Genomic DNA, 13781 nt, shown 5'->3' on the forward strand with positions numbered 1-13781 from the left:
CTACAAATCAAAGCCATAAAACAGACATGGATACATATCTTGCATACGCTCTTTTGTCTCCCAAGCAGCTTCCTCCACTAAATGGTTCCTCCACAAAACTTTCACCATCTGCACGGTCTTGTTCCTAAGAACCTTATCCTTCCAATCAAGGATAGTCACTGGAACCTCATCATAGGTCAAATCTGGATTGATCTCTAATGGCTGAGAAGGGATCACATGAGACAGCTCAGAGACGTACCTTTGTAGCATCGATACATGAAACACATTGTGCATTCTCGCCAACTCTGGTGGCAAAGTGAGTTGATAAGCAACTTCGCCAACTCGTTCAACTATCTGGTATGGTCTGATGTACCTAGGGCTAAGTTTCCCTTTCTTGCCAAATCGCACAACACCTTTCCACAACGATAACTTCAAGAATACCCAATCACCAACCTTATAAACTCTGTCAGTAGAATGTCTGTTTGTGATACTCTTCTGCCGATCCTGGGCCTCTTTCAGGTTAGCCTTTATCACCTGAATGTTCTGTGTCATCTCATCCACGATCTCAGGGCCTACCAAAACTCATTCATCGACCTTGGACCAATAAAGTGGAGTACGACATGATTTCCCATACAACGCTTCAAATGGTGCCATACCAATACTAGAATGGAAGCTGTTGTTGTACGCGAACTCTATCTACAGTAAACGCTTGTGCCAAGCATCTCCAAACTGTAGAACTGAGGATCTCAACATATCTTCCAAAGTCTAGATAGTTCTCTCTGACTGCCCATCAGTTTGAGGATGATAGGCGGTGCTGTAGAATAATCTCGATCCCAAAGTTTCCCAAAACGCTACCCAAAACTTTGAAGTAAATCAGGGATCCCGGTAAAAAATAATACTAATTGGAACCCCATGGTATTTAAACACTTCAGAGATGAACCGTTCCGCTAACTGACTTAACGAGTAATTTTCACGAACGATTATGAAGTGTGCTAATTTGGTAAGCCGATCAATTATCACCCAGATACCATCATAACCATTTCGAGTATGAGGTAATTTGTACACGAAATCCATTGTAATATCTTCCCATTTCCACTGAGGTATCAGGAGTGGTTGTAGCAATCCAAATGGCTTTTTCCTTTCTGTCTTAACCTGCTGGCAAACTACACAACGACTAACATACTCTGCAATTTCTCTTTTCATACCTAGCCAATAATAGAGGTGTCAAATGGTATGGTACATCTTGGTACTCCCTGGATGCATCGCATAAGCAGAAATTTGCGCTTCATCCAATATGTCTCTCTTTAGTTCCGCAACATTAGGGACTGATAAGCTCATATTTATATATATTTTACATAAAATTCACTTTTCTTTTCTTATTTAGTTCCTTATATTTTTGAGCTATTTACTATGTTTTTGTGTTTTGTGTGATTTATCAAGCAAAGAAAAGAAAAGTAGCACAAGTGAGTTACTAAGTAACAAATTCGTCAAAACTGCCTGTGCAGATTAGCTGACTTTGGAAGCATGTTACGAACAGCTCAGAATGAATGAGAGAATGAGACTTATATGCTTGGAAAGCTACGGATGTCTATTTGTTGGAGCAATTTACTGATTGTTAATATCATTTTTCTAGAAGAAGTTATGGGCATTGTAACACTGAAAGGTTCAGAAAAGGGCTAAGCAGATTTGGCTAATAAAGTGAGAAAGTAAAGGCACTTGTTTTGTGTTTTGCTTTGTCATCAACACTCAGCAGCAAATGGGGTTATGATTGCACTCATTTGGCTTTGGAGCAAGTGGAAATGCACAGCTAGAAGATGAACAAGGCACATGGAAGAAACATGGACATCACACACACAAAGAGAAAGGCATGGCATGGACAGTTTGACATGGGCAGAAAATGGGTGGATTGTTGGCTGAAATAATGAAGAATATGTGTGTGCAAATGCAAAGGAAAAACACACACACATGGGCAAAGGAAACACACACACATGGGTAGAAATGGGTTGATTTGTGGCTGAAATGATGGAGGTCATGTGTGTGCAAATGTAAAGGGAAACATGGACATCACACACCCATACAAACTGCACATGCAAGGAATTGAAGTGGTCATCTCCTTAGCCTATAAATACATCCACCATTCCCCTTCCTAAAGACAATCTTGATCCATCAAAAGAGCTTCATTAACAAACACAATTTCCTTGTAGTGACCTCCATCCATTCATCTAGCCATACTACATCTCACCAATCCATACACTTTCATCTCTTAGCCGTGCAAATCCATTCCATCCATTCATCTAGCCATACTACATCTCACCAATCCAACACTATCATCTCTTAGCCGTGCAAATCCATTCCATCCATATATCCATACACATCCTAGACACTTGTGCTACAACAAGGTGGTGAAAACAAAGGTCCTTGGCGTTTCAAGCTTGGAACTTTGGAGCATTTTAGGTGTACTTCGTTCTTGCTTTCAATGTCTACTTTGTTATTTTCTAATTTTGTTGCAATTATGAGTGGCTAAACCCCTATTTAGTTAGGGGGAAGTTTGAAGCCATGAACATGCTTGAGATTTGAATTGATTTCTTCCAATTGTGATTTGATAAGTTGTGATTGCAATTCAATTATCTATTTTATTCATAACTGATTCTTGTATGTTTATTAAGGATGCATACTTAGTTTTCATGCATGAATTAGATGCTAGAATATAAATGAGTTTCACCTAATCGTTACAAGTTTATATTCATGAGTAGTGAAGGTTGTTTATCACAATCGCGTTAATTGAATTCTTGGCAATTGTATCATGCATTCATAGTTATAATTGCCTCGTCAACACTTATGATTTTCATTGAACGTAATGATCTCTGATTGTATCTCTATTATGCATTCATATAGGGGACTTTTAGAGAATGATTTGGATTGTCGCATGCATTCATCCAATTCAATGAGTAAAGGAAAATTTGAGGGTTAATTTGTGCATCACGGTTAATCTGGGGTGTTGAGCATCATAGTTTATTGAAAAGCAATTGGAAATCGATTCATGTACAAGTGTGTCATGTGTGAAGAACAGACCTCTAACTAATCCATCCATCATTTTATTTCTCAAATTCATTTTATAATCTGCCTAGTTTTATAACTTGCTTGTTTATTTCAAATTCATCCAAATCAAAACCCCCATTTTACTTTCTTGTTCCAAAGTGTTTAAAATCTGTTTTGTTTTTGTTTTAGAGTGTTTTGATTTAAGTCAAAACACTAAATTCGTCCAAAGTTGTGTTAGAGTCAAAATCTGCCCATTTTGTGTTTTTAGGCAGTTTTGAGTGTTTTTAAGTTGTTTTGAGTCTAGTGAACTTGTTTTGAGTCTTTTGAGTCTATTCAAACGTCTTTAACTTTGTTTTTATGTTTTTGAGTTAGTTTAGAGGTTTTAGCAAGCCCTCATAATCCCCGGTTTAGAACGATCCCTACTTGCATTTATACTACAATTTGACAATAAGAGGATTTAATTTGAGTGCTTAACTTTCATCGCATCAGGTACATACATCCGATCACTTTGCATAAGCATGCCGTCAGGATCCTTAATCTAGAGGTCCTTCTTTTTCCCATCTAACACTCCCAGTATCAATTCCTGAGATTCTGTATCGTTCCTCTAGGCTTCGAGAACACGATCCAACAGAATCGGTCTGACCTGAAAATTGGCAATTTGGGCCCCTCGTCGACCCTCTTTCAATGCTACACCAGTGGATCTTAGGTCAGTCAAAAGAGGAATGCGACTAGCATAAAGAGCATTAAGTTGGCCATGAGACTTCTTACTAAGAGCATTAGCTACTGAATTTGCACAACCTGGGCGATACTCAATGGTGCAGTCATAATCACTGAGCAACTCTACCCATCTCCGTTGCCAGAGATTGAGATCTAGCTGAGTGAAGATATACTTAAGGCTCTTATGATCAGTGAAGATCTTACACTTTTCCCCATAAAGATAATGCCTTCAAATTTTCAAAGCAAAGATGATCGCTGCCAACTCGAGATCATGAGTAGGATAGTTCCTCTCATGGGGCTTTAACTGCCACGATGCATATGCAATCACCTTATCATGCTGCATTAACACACATCCAAGACCATTAAGAGATGCATCACTGTAGATCTCGAAGTTCCCACCATCATCAGGAAATGCTAAGACAGGTGCATGAGTGAGAAGGTACTTCAACTGCTGGAAATAGGATTAGTACCTGGAAGTAGATCGATGGTGAACTTCACTTCACGATCTGGGGGTAAGCCAGGTAATTCCTCAAGAAAAACATCGGGAAAGTGCCTAACTACTCCGACGTCCTCCACAGATGCAGTAGTCTATTCCGATAGCACAACATGAGCTAAGTAGCCTTGATAACCTTTACTCAACAGTCATCTCGCCCTCATGGCAGTGATAACTCCGTGCTTTAGACCACCACGTTCACCAATAAATGTGACAGTTGGCATTCCCTGTCGGTGAAAAGTAATAACCTTCTCATAACAATCCAACTTGGCATGATTGTAGTGTAACCAATCCATGCCTAAGATAACGTCAAAATCAACGATATCCAAAGGGACAAGATTAGCTGACATGACTACATCTTCAACAGGGATGGGACATCCTTGATATTCCCAACAAACATAACATATTTCACCCTTAGGCATCGAGAATTCCAACTCGGAGCCGAGTGAAGTAGGATGTGGTTGAGTCGTTTGAGCAAACTTATGGGAAGTAACTGAATGTGTAGTACCAGAATCAATTAAAACTTTAGCAAAATGGCCTTGAACATTCAATGTACCCATGATCAAGTCCGAATTTGCTTGAGCATCCTGAAGGGTGATGTTGTTGACTCTTCCCTGAACTTGCTGCCTGCCTCCACGACCCCTATTTGCTTGAGTCTGATTACCTCAACCCTGATTACCTCGGCCCTGCTGGGGTAGATTTTCCTGTCTTCCTGAACCTCCACTGTTAGACGCTACGTCTAGATTCTGATATTGTCCTCCAGTATACATCTGTGCTCCACCACCCTGATACGGTGTATAGTCTCCCTGAAACTGTGGATAACCTCCTTGAGTCTGCTGATAGCCTCCCTGATAGTAGGGAACCTCAGGTGTGTATTGGTATAGCGTATCTGCTGACGATTACCAGGTGCTGGAAACTGCTGTAAGGGGACTGCAGGTGGTAGATTAGCAGACTGATTCTTCTGATTCTGAGGACAATTATAGGTCATAGGCCTTGTTTGTCCGCAAGTGAAACATCCTCTGCTTCCTCTCTTACACTTACCATAATGACGGGTGTTACACCTGTGACAAAACTGAACACCTGAACTGCTGGAGTTTTCTTGATTCTGAAAACGAGAACCACTAGCAGACCTGCCTCATCTCTGAGGTGTACCAGAGTTAGAACCCCCGCTCAACGATCCAGAGCTGTTTCCACTCATTTTAAAATTATGAGCCCTTCTCTGGCCAAATGACGATAGTCCTCTGTTACTGTACCTCTGGCCATTCCTACCGACATCCTCATCCTCATTGTCAAGAGCATTCTCTGAATTTTCAACCCGAAGCAAGACCTCGAAGAAATCCTGATATGTAGCACAGAGAGTAGTGGTTGCCATAGAACGCCATTTCTTGCAAGTTCCTCTCTTAAACAGACGAAGCATCTCTCGGGGATTAGCAACAATCTCGAGGCAATAACGAGATAAGTTTGTGAACTTTCGATGATACCCAGTAGCTGACATCTTACCCTACCTCAGATCTGAGAACTCATCCTTCTTACGATCCAAATACTCCGGAAGAACAAATCTGGTCTGAAATTTCCGCTTGAAAACATCCCAATTCATAGCATCCTCATCGGATAATGATTTCTTCTCCTGATCCCACCAAGATTCTGCTCCCAAACGAAAGAACTAGGCTGTTGTCTCAATCCATCTCTCTAGGGGAAGATTACCATGCCTATGCATAACTCGAAAGGTCTTCTCAACATGATCGAACCATATCTCTAACTTCTTTGATCCATCATTACCAAAGAAATCATTAATCATCAGGCGAGGTACAATATCCAACGTATTCCTTGAGGTAGGGCGGAGTGAAGATTGAATAGCATTGGTAATAGCCTCACTAAACTGTCCAAAGTCTGTAAAGTTATTCTCAGCTAGAGAACATGGCTCTCTACGAGGTGGCATGGTTCTGACATAAGAAAATAAGGGTTAAAACATACTAGGAAATGCAGGACTGTCTAAACCTATGCTCCGATACCAAGCTGACACACCCCGACCTGGAAAGGTCGAAGCATACTGGCTGTCACCGTGAGGTGACTTAACCATAAGGGTAAGTGATGTAAAAAGTGAATAAATTTAAACTAATTAGAACTAATTATACTAAACGGTGAAAGAGTACGCAATCGTGGGAACAACCCACTATAATTATTCAGAGTGTAATAGACAGTGAGACTACAAAAGAGTAGTCAAAGAAACTAAAGTACACTTATTATATAACGGTGATAAGTTCGTACGTCTAAACAGAAGAGAATGTTAGAACTGCCAAGATTCCTCAAGTGCCACAAAGAGTACAGCTATCTAGGTCCTGGAGGGGCAAAAAACAAAGTTGAGTAGGTCAGCAAAACAATGCTTATACGAAATCCTTTACTTTCAAATATATTAACCCCTCGCTGTAAAACAAGTAGAGTTTCCTTAAAACACACTATATAGGTATGTAAACAATAAATCAATAGCATTATAACCACAATTATGCCAAGTCATGATGTGTTAAATGCCACAGTAATAATCATGTGATAATCAAGTATAGCTAAGTGCTCATCAATCTAGGCTGACACATGAGTTCGAACAAATAATTTCTGACACGAACATGACTGGGTGTAATCAATATGCTTTAGTACTACGATCACGTGAAAGTTGGTGCAGAAGCACAATCACATACAAGTCGGATTGCGTAATGCAATCTACCCGACAGGACTGGCACCTAACTTGGATCTAAGACAAGCGAACGGTACGATGTGAACATACATGTGAAGGACTGGCCTTGGCCCTAGGGCAAGTACTAACACCAAGGTGGAACAAGATGAGCATGTACAAATATGTATGACTGCCATGACAGTAATATCTTAACCATATAGCAGCATTTATCACAATTATATCGCAGTTATCAATTATTTGGCAATATATACGCAAAGTGATGTATTTATGCAATTTTGGAAACTATAAATACGTATAGATATAAAAATAAAATGCCCACTCACAAGTACGTCGCTTGATCGTAACCCTCGAGCCTAGCTTGGCCTTGAACGTCCTCGGGATATGTTTCCCCAATATGTGAAATAACTAAAATAGAATTAATTAAAGAACATATATGGAAACCTAAATAAAACCTCCATAGTTTGCTCAAACCTGGGGTTTATATATACCATCGTGACCTACTCGACGTCACGAACATCCCCAAATTTTTAAAATAATATTTGGACAACTCACGCACCACCACACGCCGTCAAGGGCACGGACCGACGCGCCCCCTCATGCAGGCCGGTGCCTGAAGTCCATCAAGAATATTCCACGGAATATTCCGTTAAATGCTAACATAAGTTAACGACGTTACCTGATGCCGTCAGGAATATTCCGTCAACTCTGATGGAATATTCCGTCTCCTCCTCCGGTTGTCCTTGCCTTCGCTGCCGTCCACTGCCGTCTGCAACTTGATTTTTCGTCGGATTTCTGGAAAAATTTCAAACTCACTATTCTCTTTCATTTCTCAACCATTTTTGACGTACTTTATATGGATTTGAAGCTCGTGAAGAGTATAATCATGTTATACCTGTTTGGAGTCCAAAAAGTGGATGGAGGTCGCTAGAAAAAGCCTCAAAAGTTCTAGCCAAAAGTGAACTCTTCGAAACTCGGTCGTTTCACTTCTAAATTTCTCCCAAATTGTAGTAGGAGCCTCTAGGAGTTGCGTAGAAGCTTCCCCAAGCTTCAAAACTTCCTAACTCGCTCGAAAACACATCGAACTCAGTTTGCCCGAGTTCGACGTTGAAAACTCATCCATTCCAGGTATCAAGAACATGGTTATGTTCGTGAGGATGAGATGAACACGAAAATGAGGTTCTTAGGTTCGATCTGTGAGCTTTGAAGCTCGTTTGAGGGTTTGCAGAGAAGAAGAGAGTTTCAAGAGGGAGAGAGAGAAAAGGAAGAGAGAGAGTCCATTTTTCTTTTTTTTCTGATTGGTGGACAGAAATGAGGGAATGGATGGGATTGGTGGAGTGCACGGGATGGGCTAAATAAAAGCTAGGGATAGGGTTTTGAATTTTGTACAGAAAAGAGTATCGAAAATCTATCCAAACTAGTGTTTTCACACTGATAAAATTTATGTATACTTGTAACAACGTGTACAATTTAAATGCGATTGCAAGAAATAAAATAAAAGCGATATGAATATGTCCACTTCACTTGCCAATAAGGGCATAACCGTCAATACACATACTCGAGGAGAAATTACATAGGAAAATTAGGGACGTGTCGTCACATATACTATATTGTCACATCCAAAACATAAAAAAAAACATTAGAACATTATAAAATATCAAATGTTCAAAAGATTTGCAAAATTAAGGACATTGGAACCTTGCACATTTTTCTTTAATAATTTTTTAATTAATGTACAAGTGTAAAAAATATATAAAAAAATATATAAACACTCGTAATGACAAACTTTACAACTTTTGTGAAAAGCTTAACTTCGAAATTCGACACTATAATCATATAAATCATAGATCAAAATTTAACCATGGATTGTTGTTTACATTTACACTTCATTTTTCTTATCAAATTTTGTTTTTTCGGATTTTCTTTTTTGAAAACATTATCTATTAGAGGATGCAGGAAGATGAACGGTTTGGATCGTTGATATTATGTTCAGAGTTTTACGGTTAGTGAAAATATTGCTTGATGTTTATAAAGTTTCTACAAACTATATGACATCGAATCATATTTCAGTCAATTGTAAATATCGAAACATGATATTAAAGATCTGAACCGTTCATCTTCTTACATCCGCCGGATGATCATATTTTCAAAAAACAAAATTTTAAAAATGAAATTTAGTTAGAAGAATAAAGCGTAAATAACAATTGATGGTTAAATATAAATTTAAGGTTTATGGATTTTTGTGTTGGATTTTGAAGCTGACCCCTTCATGAAAGTTGTAAAACTTGTCACTATGAGTGATTGTATATATATATTTTTTTTTTTGTTTACATTTTTTAGACTTCTACAATAATTATTATTAATTTTATTATTTTTGCCCTCAAATAAAAAACATTATTCATGAGGGTTTGGAGGATTTTAAAAATCTAAACGATAATGTAAGTGTAACCATTATCTACTCGTGGAGAAATATTGATGAATCACGAGTGTTTAAATATTCTTTCACATTTTTCATATTTGTATGTATGTATTCTTAGTTCTTGCCTATACAAATATTATACTAATTTATTTTAATTTTGGACAACATGTTAAGTACAATTTATCCTAGTAATGACAATAAGGAACTCTCATAATAAAAATAAATAATAACTAAAACTTTTTTTTCTATTTTATAACTTATATAGAATAATAATACAAAACTATATATTTAATATAGAATATATTGTATATATTAATATGACTATTGTATTTTATAATAAATCTTTTAGTAATTAAACTTTAAAATTATCAAAATAATTTTTTTCTTAACGGATCAGAACGGTTACCCACGTGTTACCCGCATGTATACCCATTAAGAACCTGATAATGACCCGATTAGTTATCTTGTTGACCCGAAACCTGTTATTTTCATGTCGTGTCATAAACTCCCGGGACTAATTCTAACTCATCAAGTGCAACAATTTGTAAACTACAAGACTAAAATTGTGAAATTTAAACACACTGACTACAATCAAAGTAGCGAAAACCGTGATCTGATCTGCCTTATCCTATAACGGAGACGTGAAAAAGGGACCATTTTTTGTTTCATATCATTCATCAAACAAATTGCAATTTCATATCATTCATTGGACACACTGCAATTACACAAACTCGATTTTGGCACCATTTCACCAGACATGAGAAGCTACAATAAAGTGACAGTCGAGCTGAGCGTTGCCCAGATCTAGCTGAATTAACTGGTCACTTGGATGTTTCAAAATTTTAACACCTCGTTACAAGATAGCTTTCTGTTCTTATTGTGCATCTGGAATTCCTTTGTGTTCCACTTTTCAGGCAATATGCTCTGCCAAACTAAGAATCTTGACATGCTTTTTCTTCCTCAACTCATGCGGGACAGGTCCAAATACTCTAGTCCCGATTGGCTGCCCTTGCTTGTCCACAAGTACCACAGCATTGTCATCAAACTTGACCTCACTCCCATCACAGCGGCCTCGCTGCATGGCAGCACGAACAACCACACCATACACAACCTTTCCCTTTTTCACTTTTCCATTCGGATGGGCCTCCTTTACTGATGCAACAATGGTGTCTCCCAATCTTGCCCCCTTCTTATTTGCCTTCAAAGCTTGTATACACATCACCTTCTTTGCCCCCGAGTTGTCCACGACTTTGAGAACAGTCCTCATCTGTATGAAGGTCCTTTGCTGCTGTAAAAGTGCGCCAAACAAAAACCGACAACTACGAATCAGTCTCATGTCAACACTAAGTAATAAACGAGTCCTCAATTTGAGGTATTTAGCAAAAAATGAAGATAAACACAAGAAACAGTTAGCAGAACTTGGAATTAACTAACAAATGCCTGTGTTCAACAATTGTCCTCAGCAATACCACCAAGACTCTCCATTTAAGCCTGTCAAAACTAGATTTTTTCCTATGAATCTTCCAAACAGCTCAATAAATGGTACCAATCCAACTCTACGAGAAACTCTTAATCCTCTACAACCTCAAATAGTCAAGATTTAAAACCTGTAAAATGTTAGTATTTTACAAGTATAGGTTATAATCTTCAAACAAATATCAGACGAACAAACTGACCTGAGATAAGAAAGTGCTGCTTGCCATCTCATGTGATGCGCTCAATAAGCCAGACAAGTTGTTGCCGAGGCCCCCCAACAATGAACGACCAACTGGATTTGTTTCCAGCAGATTGAATGGATTGCAGTGAGTAAATGGTACGCAAATAATTGCAGAACATAAACCAAAAACGCTTAAACTTAATCCAGGAAAATCAGAAAATTGTGCCACTGCAATATAGCAATATTCTAAGACACGAATTATACAACTCGCACAATGAAACACAAAGACGAAGAATGAAAGAACCACATCTTGAAAAGTGTGGCATCTTTTCAGATGCACGCTCAACTATTTTACATTTGTTATCATGCGAGGTGAAAGCAGCCAATGGATTTAGAATCTAACAGTTGAACAAGAAACAAATGACGTACCCCGTGAACACTTTGAAGCTAAACCTGCTGCCATTCCTCAACACTCAACTTTTACTCTCAACCAAATTGAAAATCTTCTTTTATGCGCTGTTCAGCTGTGTAGAAAATGTTGTTATACAAATCCCCAATATAACTGGAAGCTCAATCGGTTAAGGCCCGGAAAATAAACGCACCAAATTCAAATTGCTTGAAATTAACAAAAACCCATAACCCCAGAAGAAGACGCAACTCAACCATTTCACAAGGAGTGGGAAAGGGGAGTGAGCAGGGTAGTGGCTAATACAACCCCAAATCATGACAACAGATCTGCTAATTCAAAGAAGCCTTGGAGGAATTGGTGCCCCATTTTCTCTAACAAATCAGTCAAACTCAAACCCAATCTGCTATGGAGCCTACCAAGTTCATAGAACCCCAAATCTTCCAATTCTATCTTCCCATTATCCAGTTTAATATTTCAATCTTCCAACAAGAAAAAAATATTGTCGAAATAAGCAGAAATAGAGGTTGAGAGAGAAGCAAATTTACCTTTTGTTGGTGAAGAGTGTTCGAACCAGGTGCGAGGGAGACGAGAGAGCGGCGCCAGAAATTGGAGAGAGTTATGAACGACGCATTAGCTTTAGGAGAGAGAGGGCAGAATTGTCAATGAAAGTTTTGTTAATTGACACAGTTTATCCCGAAAAGCGCTCTTTCGTAAAAGCAAGTCCAGCGTATAAAGGTCCTCCAACTTCCTATTGAATAGCATTAAGTGGACAGTGACTACCTTTTATGAGCAGTAATTATATTTTGCATCTTCGTCCCTAAACTAAATAGTCATGGCAATAATTAATAAAATATTAGTATTTTTTATTTTATAAAATAATAAAAAATAATTTTATTTGTAATTTCATATAAGATTTTTAATTGGTCACGTTGTATTACGTGTCATTAAATAAGAAATTACAACTCAAAGTATTTGAGAAAATATAAAATTGTGATGTAAGTTGGAAGATAATGATAACATATTTATAGAAAAATTAAATCATTTTTTTATAATTTTTAATTTTTTTTTCAGATTTTTTATAAATTTTTTACATTTTTTTATATTTTTAATTAATTTTTTACATTTTTTATTAATTTTTTATATTTTTTAATTAATTTTATATCGTGGTTGACGTCACCCTAGCATCAGCTAGCCCTCAGGCTCTCGGGCCATCGATTCGAGCCGGGCCTCTCATTCGAGCTCCTCCTCAGCCCAATCGCCCACATGGGCTGGAGTAAGGAGCTAAGGCTATTGGGTATGAAATGTCACCGGTCCGTTGGGCTGGAGCTGCTCTATGCTGTCGTGGACTCATAATTTTAAAAGGAAAAAAAAAAACACTTTTTATTTTATTGGGTTAATCTTAGTTTATTATTTTGAAATATTTTGGTTTTCAACATTTGGTATATTAAGTTTTTTTCGTCCAGTCTAGTACATAAAGTCATAATTCTATACCACTTTCATACATCCATTAAGTTTTCCGTTAAATGATGACATGGCATCCACGTGGACAATGATTGTGTGCTACGTGTCAATATCGGCCCACTGGAATATTAAAAAATTAAATTAAAATAAAAAAATTTACCCACCCGTCTCCTACATCACCCCCTTCCATCCCTTCTTTCCTCCAAAACCCCCACCCTGCCTCCCTTCTTTCTGCAACCCACACCCAAATCTCTTACCTCACCTCTGTTAGTAACCCAGATTCTGGGTTTGACCTTAACTTGCAAAAATGGGGGAATATGGAGAGGAAAGGGAAACATAATTGAACTGAGTAAAATATTAATTTTTCATATATGACTGTTGCTCCACTAAAGGGAGAATATAACCAACACTAAAGGCCTCACCGAGTGTGTGAATGCCAACTCAGCACAAAATACAAAAGTTCATCAACTAACTTCACTACAATTTCCCTTATTATAAAAATAAAAAAATAAAAAAAATCCCCAAATTCCTTTACAATTAACCCATTCATTACAATTTCGTCCCATTACTTGTGATCAAGGCAATCACAACAATAGTTGAACATTAGCTAAAACACCTTTCTTGTAAATTCTACTAGATAACACTTCTTTAGGACTAAGCAGAGACAAACCATCTTCCATTACTTGAGGCAATGTTGAATGTAGAATTCCATTGTTGCCCAGCTACTCCTTTAGACAACTTACATGATAGACTGGATGGATTTTTCTATTCACAGGAAACCTCAATTTATAAGCTATCTCACCCACCTTCTCAATCACTTCATAAGAGCCATAGTATCTTAGCTGCAATTTATGAAAACTGTTGGGTGCCAGGGACTGCAACTGGTATGGAACTAAGTTCAAATAAACATAATCTCCAACT

At 37.9% G+C, this 13781-nt stretch overlaps 2 protein-coding genes across 4 annotated transcripts; both read right to left on the reverse strand.

Annotated features, from left to right (window-relative positions):
- LOC103428658 (uncharacterized) lies at positions 1-531 on the reverse strand. Its single transcript, XM_008366785.1, has one exon. It carries the CDS (start codon positions 529-531, stop codon positions 1-3), a length of 531 nt encoding a protein of 176 aa, XP_008365007.1.
- A 9444-nt stretch (positions 532-9975) lies between these two features.
- LOC108173796 (large ribosomal subunit protein uL14mz-like) lies at positions 9976-12123 on the reverse strand. 3 transcript variants are annotated; one of them, XM_017333518.3, is made up of 4 exons: positions 11945-12107; positions 11420-11514; positions 11010-11101; positions 9976-10621 (listed from the first exon to the last, which is right to left on the reverse strand). In XM_017333518.3, the coding sequence occupies exons 2-4, from the start codon at positions 11451-11453 to the stop codon at positions 10244-10246; spliced, it is 504 nt and encodes a 167-aa protein (XP_017189007.1). In that variant the 5' UTR covers positions 11454-11514; positions 11945-12107; the 3' UTR covers positions 9976-10243. The 3 variants fall into 3 exon arrangements, with proteins under 3 accessions (XP_017189007.1, XP_017189008.1, XP_017189009.1); XM_017333519.3 differs by having other exon boundaries at positions 9976-10618; positions 11945-12103; XM_017333520.3 differs by lacking the exon at positions 11420-11514 and having other exon boundaries at positions 11945-12123.
- Positions 12124-13781: the final 1658 nt, after the last annotated feature.

Source organism: Malus domestica, chromosome 05, assembly GCF_042453785.1.
Source record: "Malus domestica chromosome 05, GDT2T_hap1".
In the NCBI taxonomy this organism is placed as follows: domain Eukaryota; kingdom Viridiplantae; phylum Streptophyta; class Magnoliopsida; order Rosales; family Rosaceae; genus Malus; species Malus domestica.

Coding starts and splice junctions, on each gene's coding strand:
- LOC108173796 (XM_017333518.3), bottom strand. CDS start 11,453: ATGGCAGCAGGTTTAGCTTCAAAGTGTTCACGGG. Junction 11,102..11,419: donor AGCTTCAAAGTGTTCACGGG/GTACGTCATTTG, acceptor AAACAAATCCAG/TTGGTCGTTCATTGTTGGGG. Junction 10,622..11,009: donor GCAGCACTTTCTTATCTCAG/GTCAGTTTGTTC, acceptor GCACTTTTACAG/CAGCAAAGGACCTTCATACA.
- LOC103428658 (XM_008366785.1), bottom strand. CDS start 531: ATGACACAGAACATTCAGGTGATAAAGGCTAACCTGAAAGAGGCCCAG.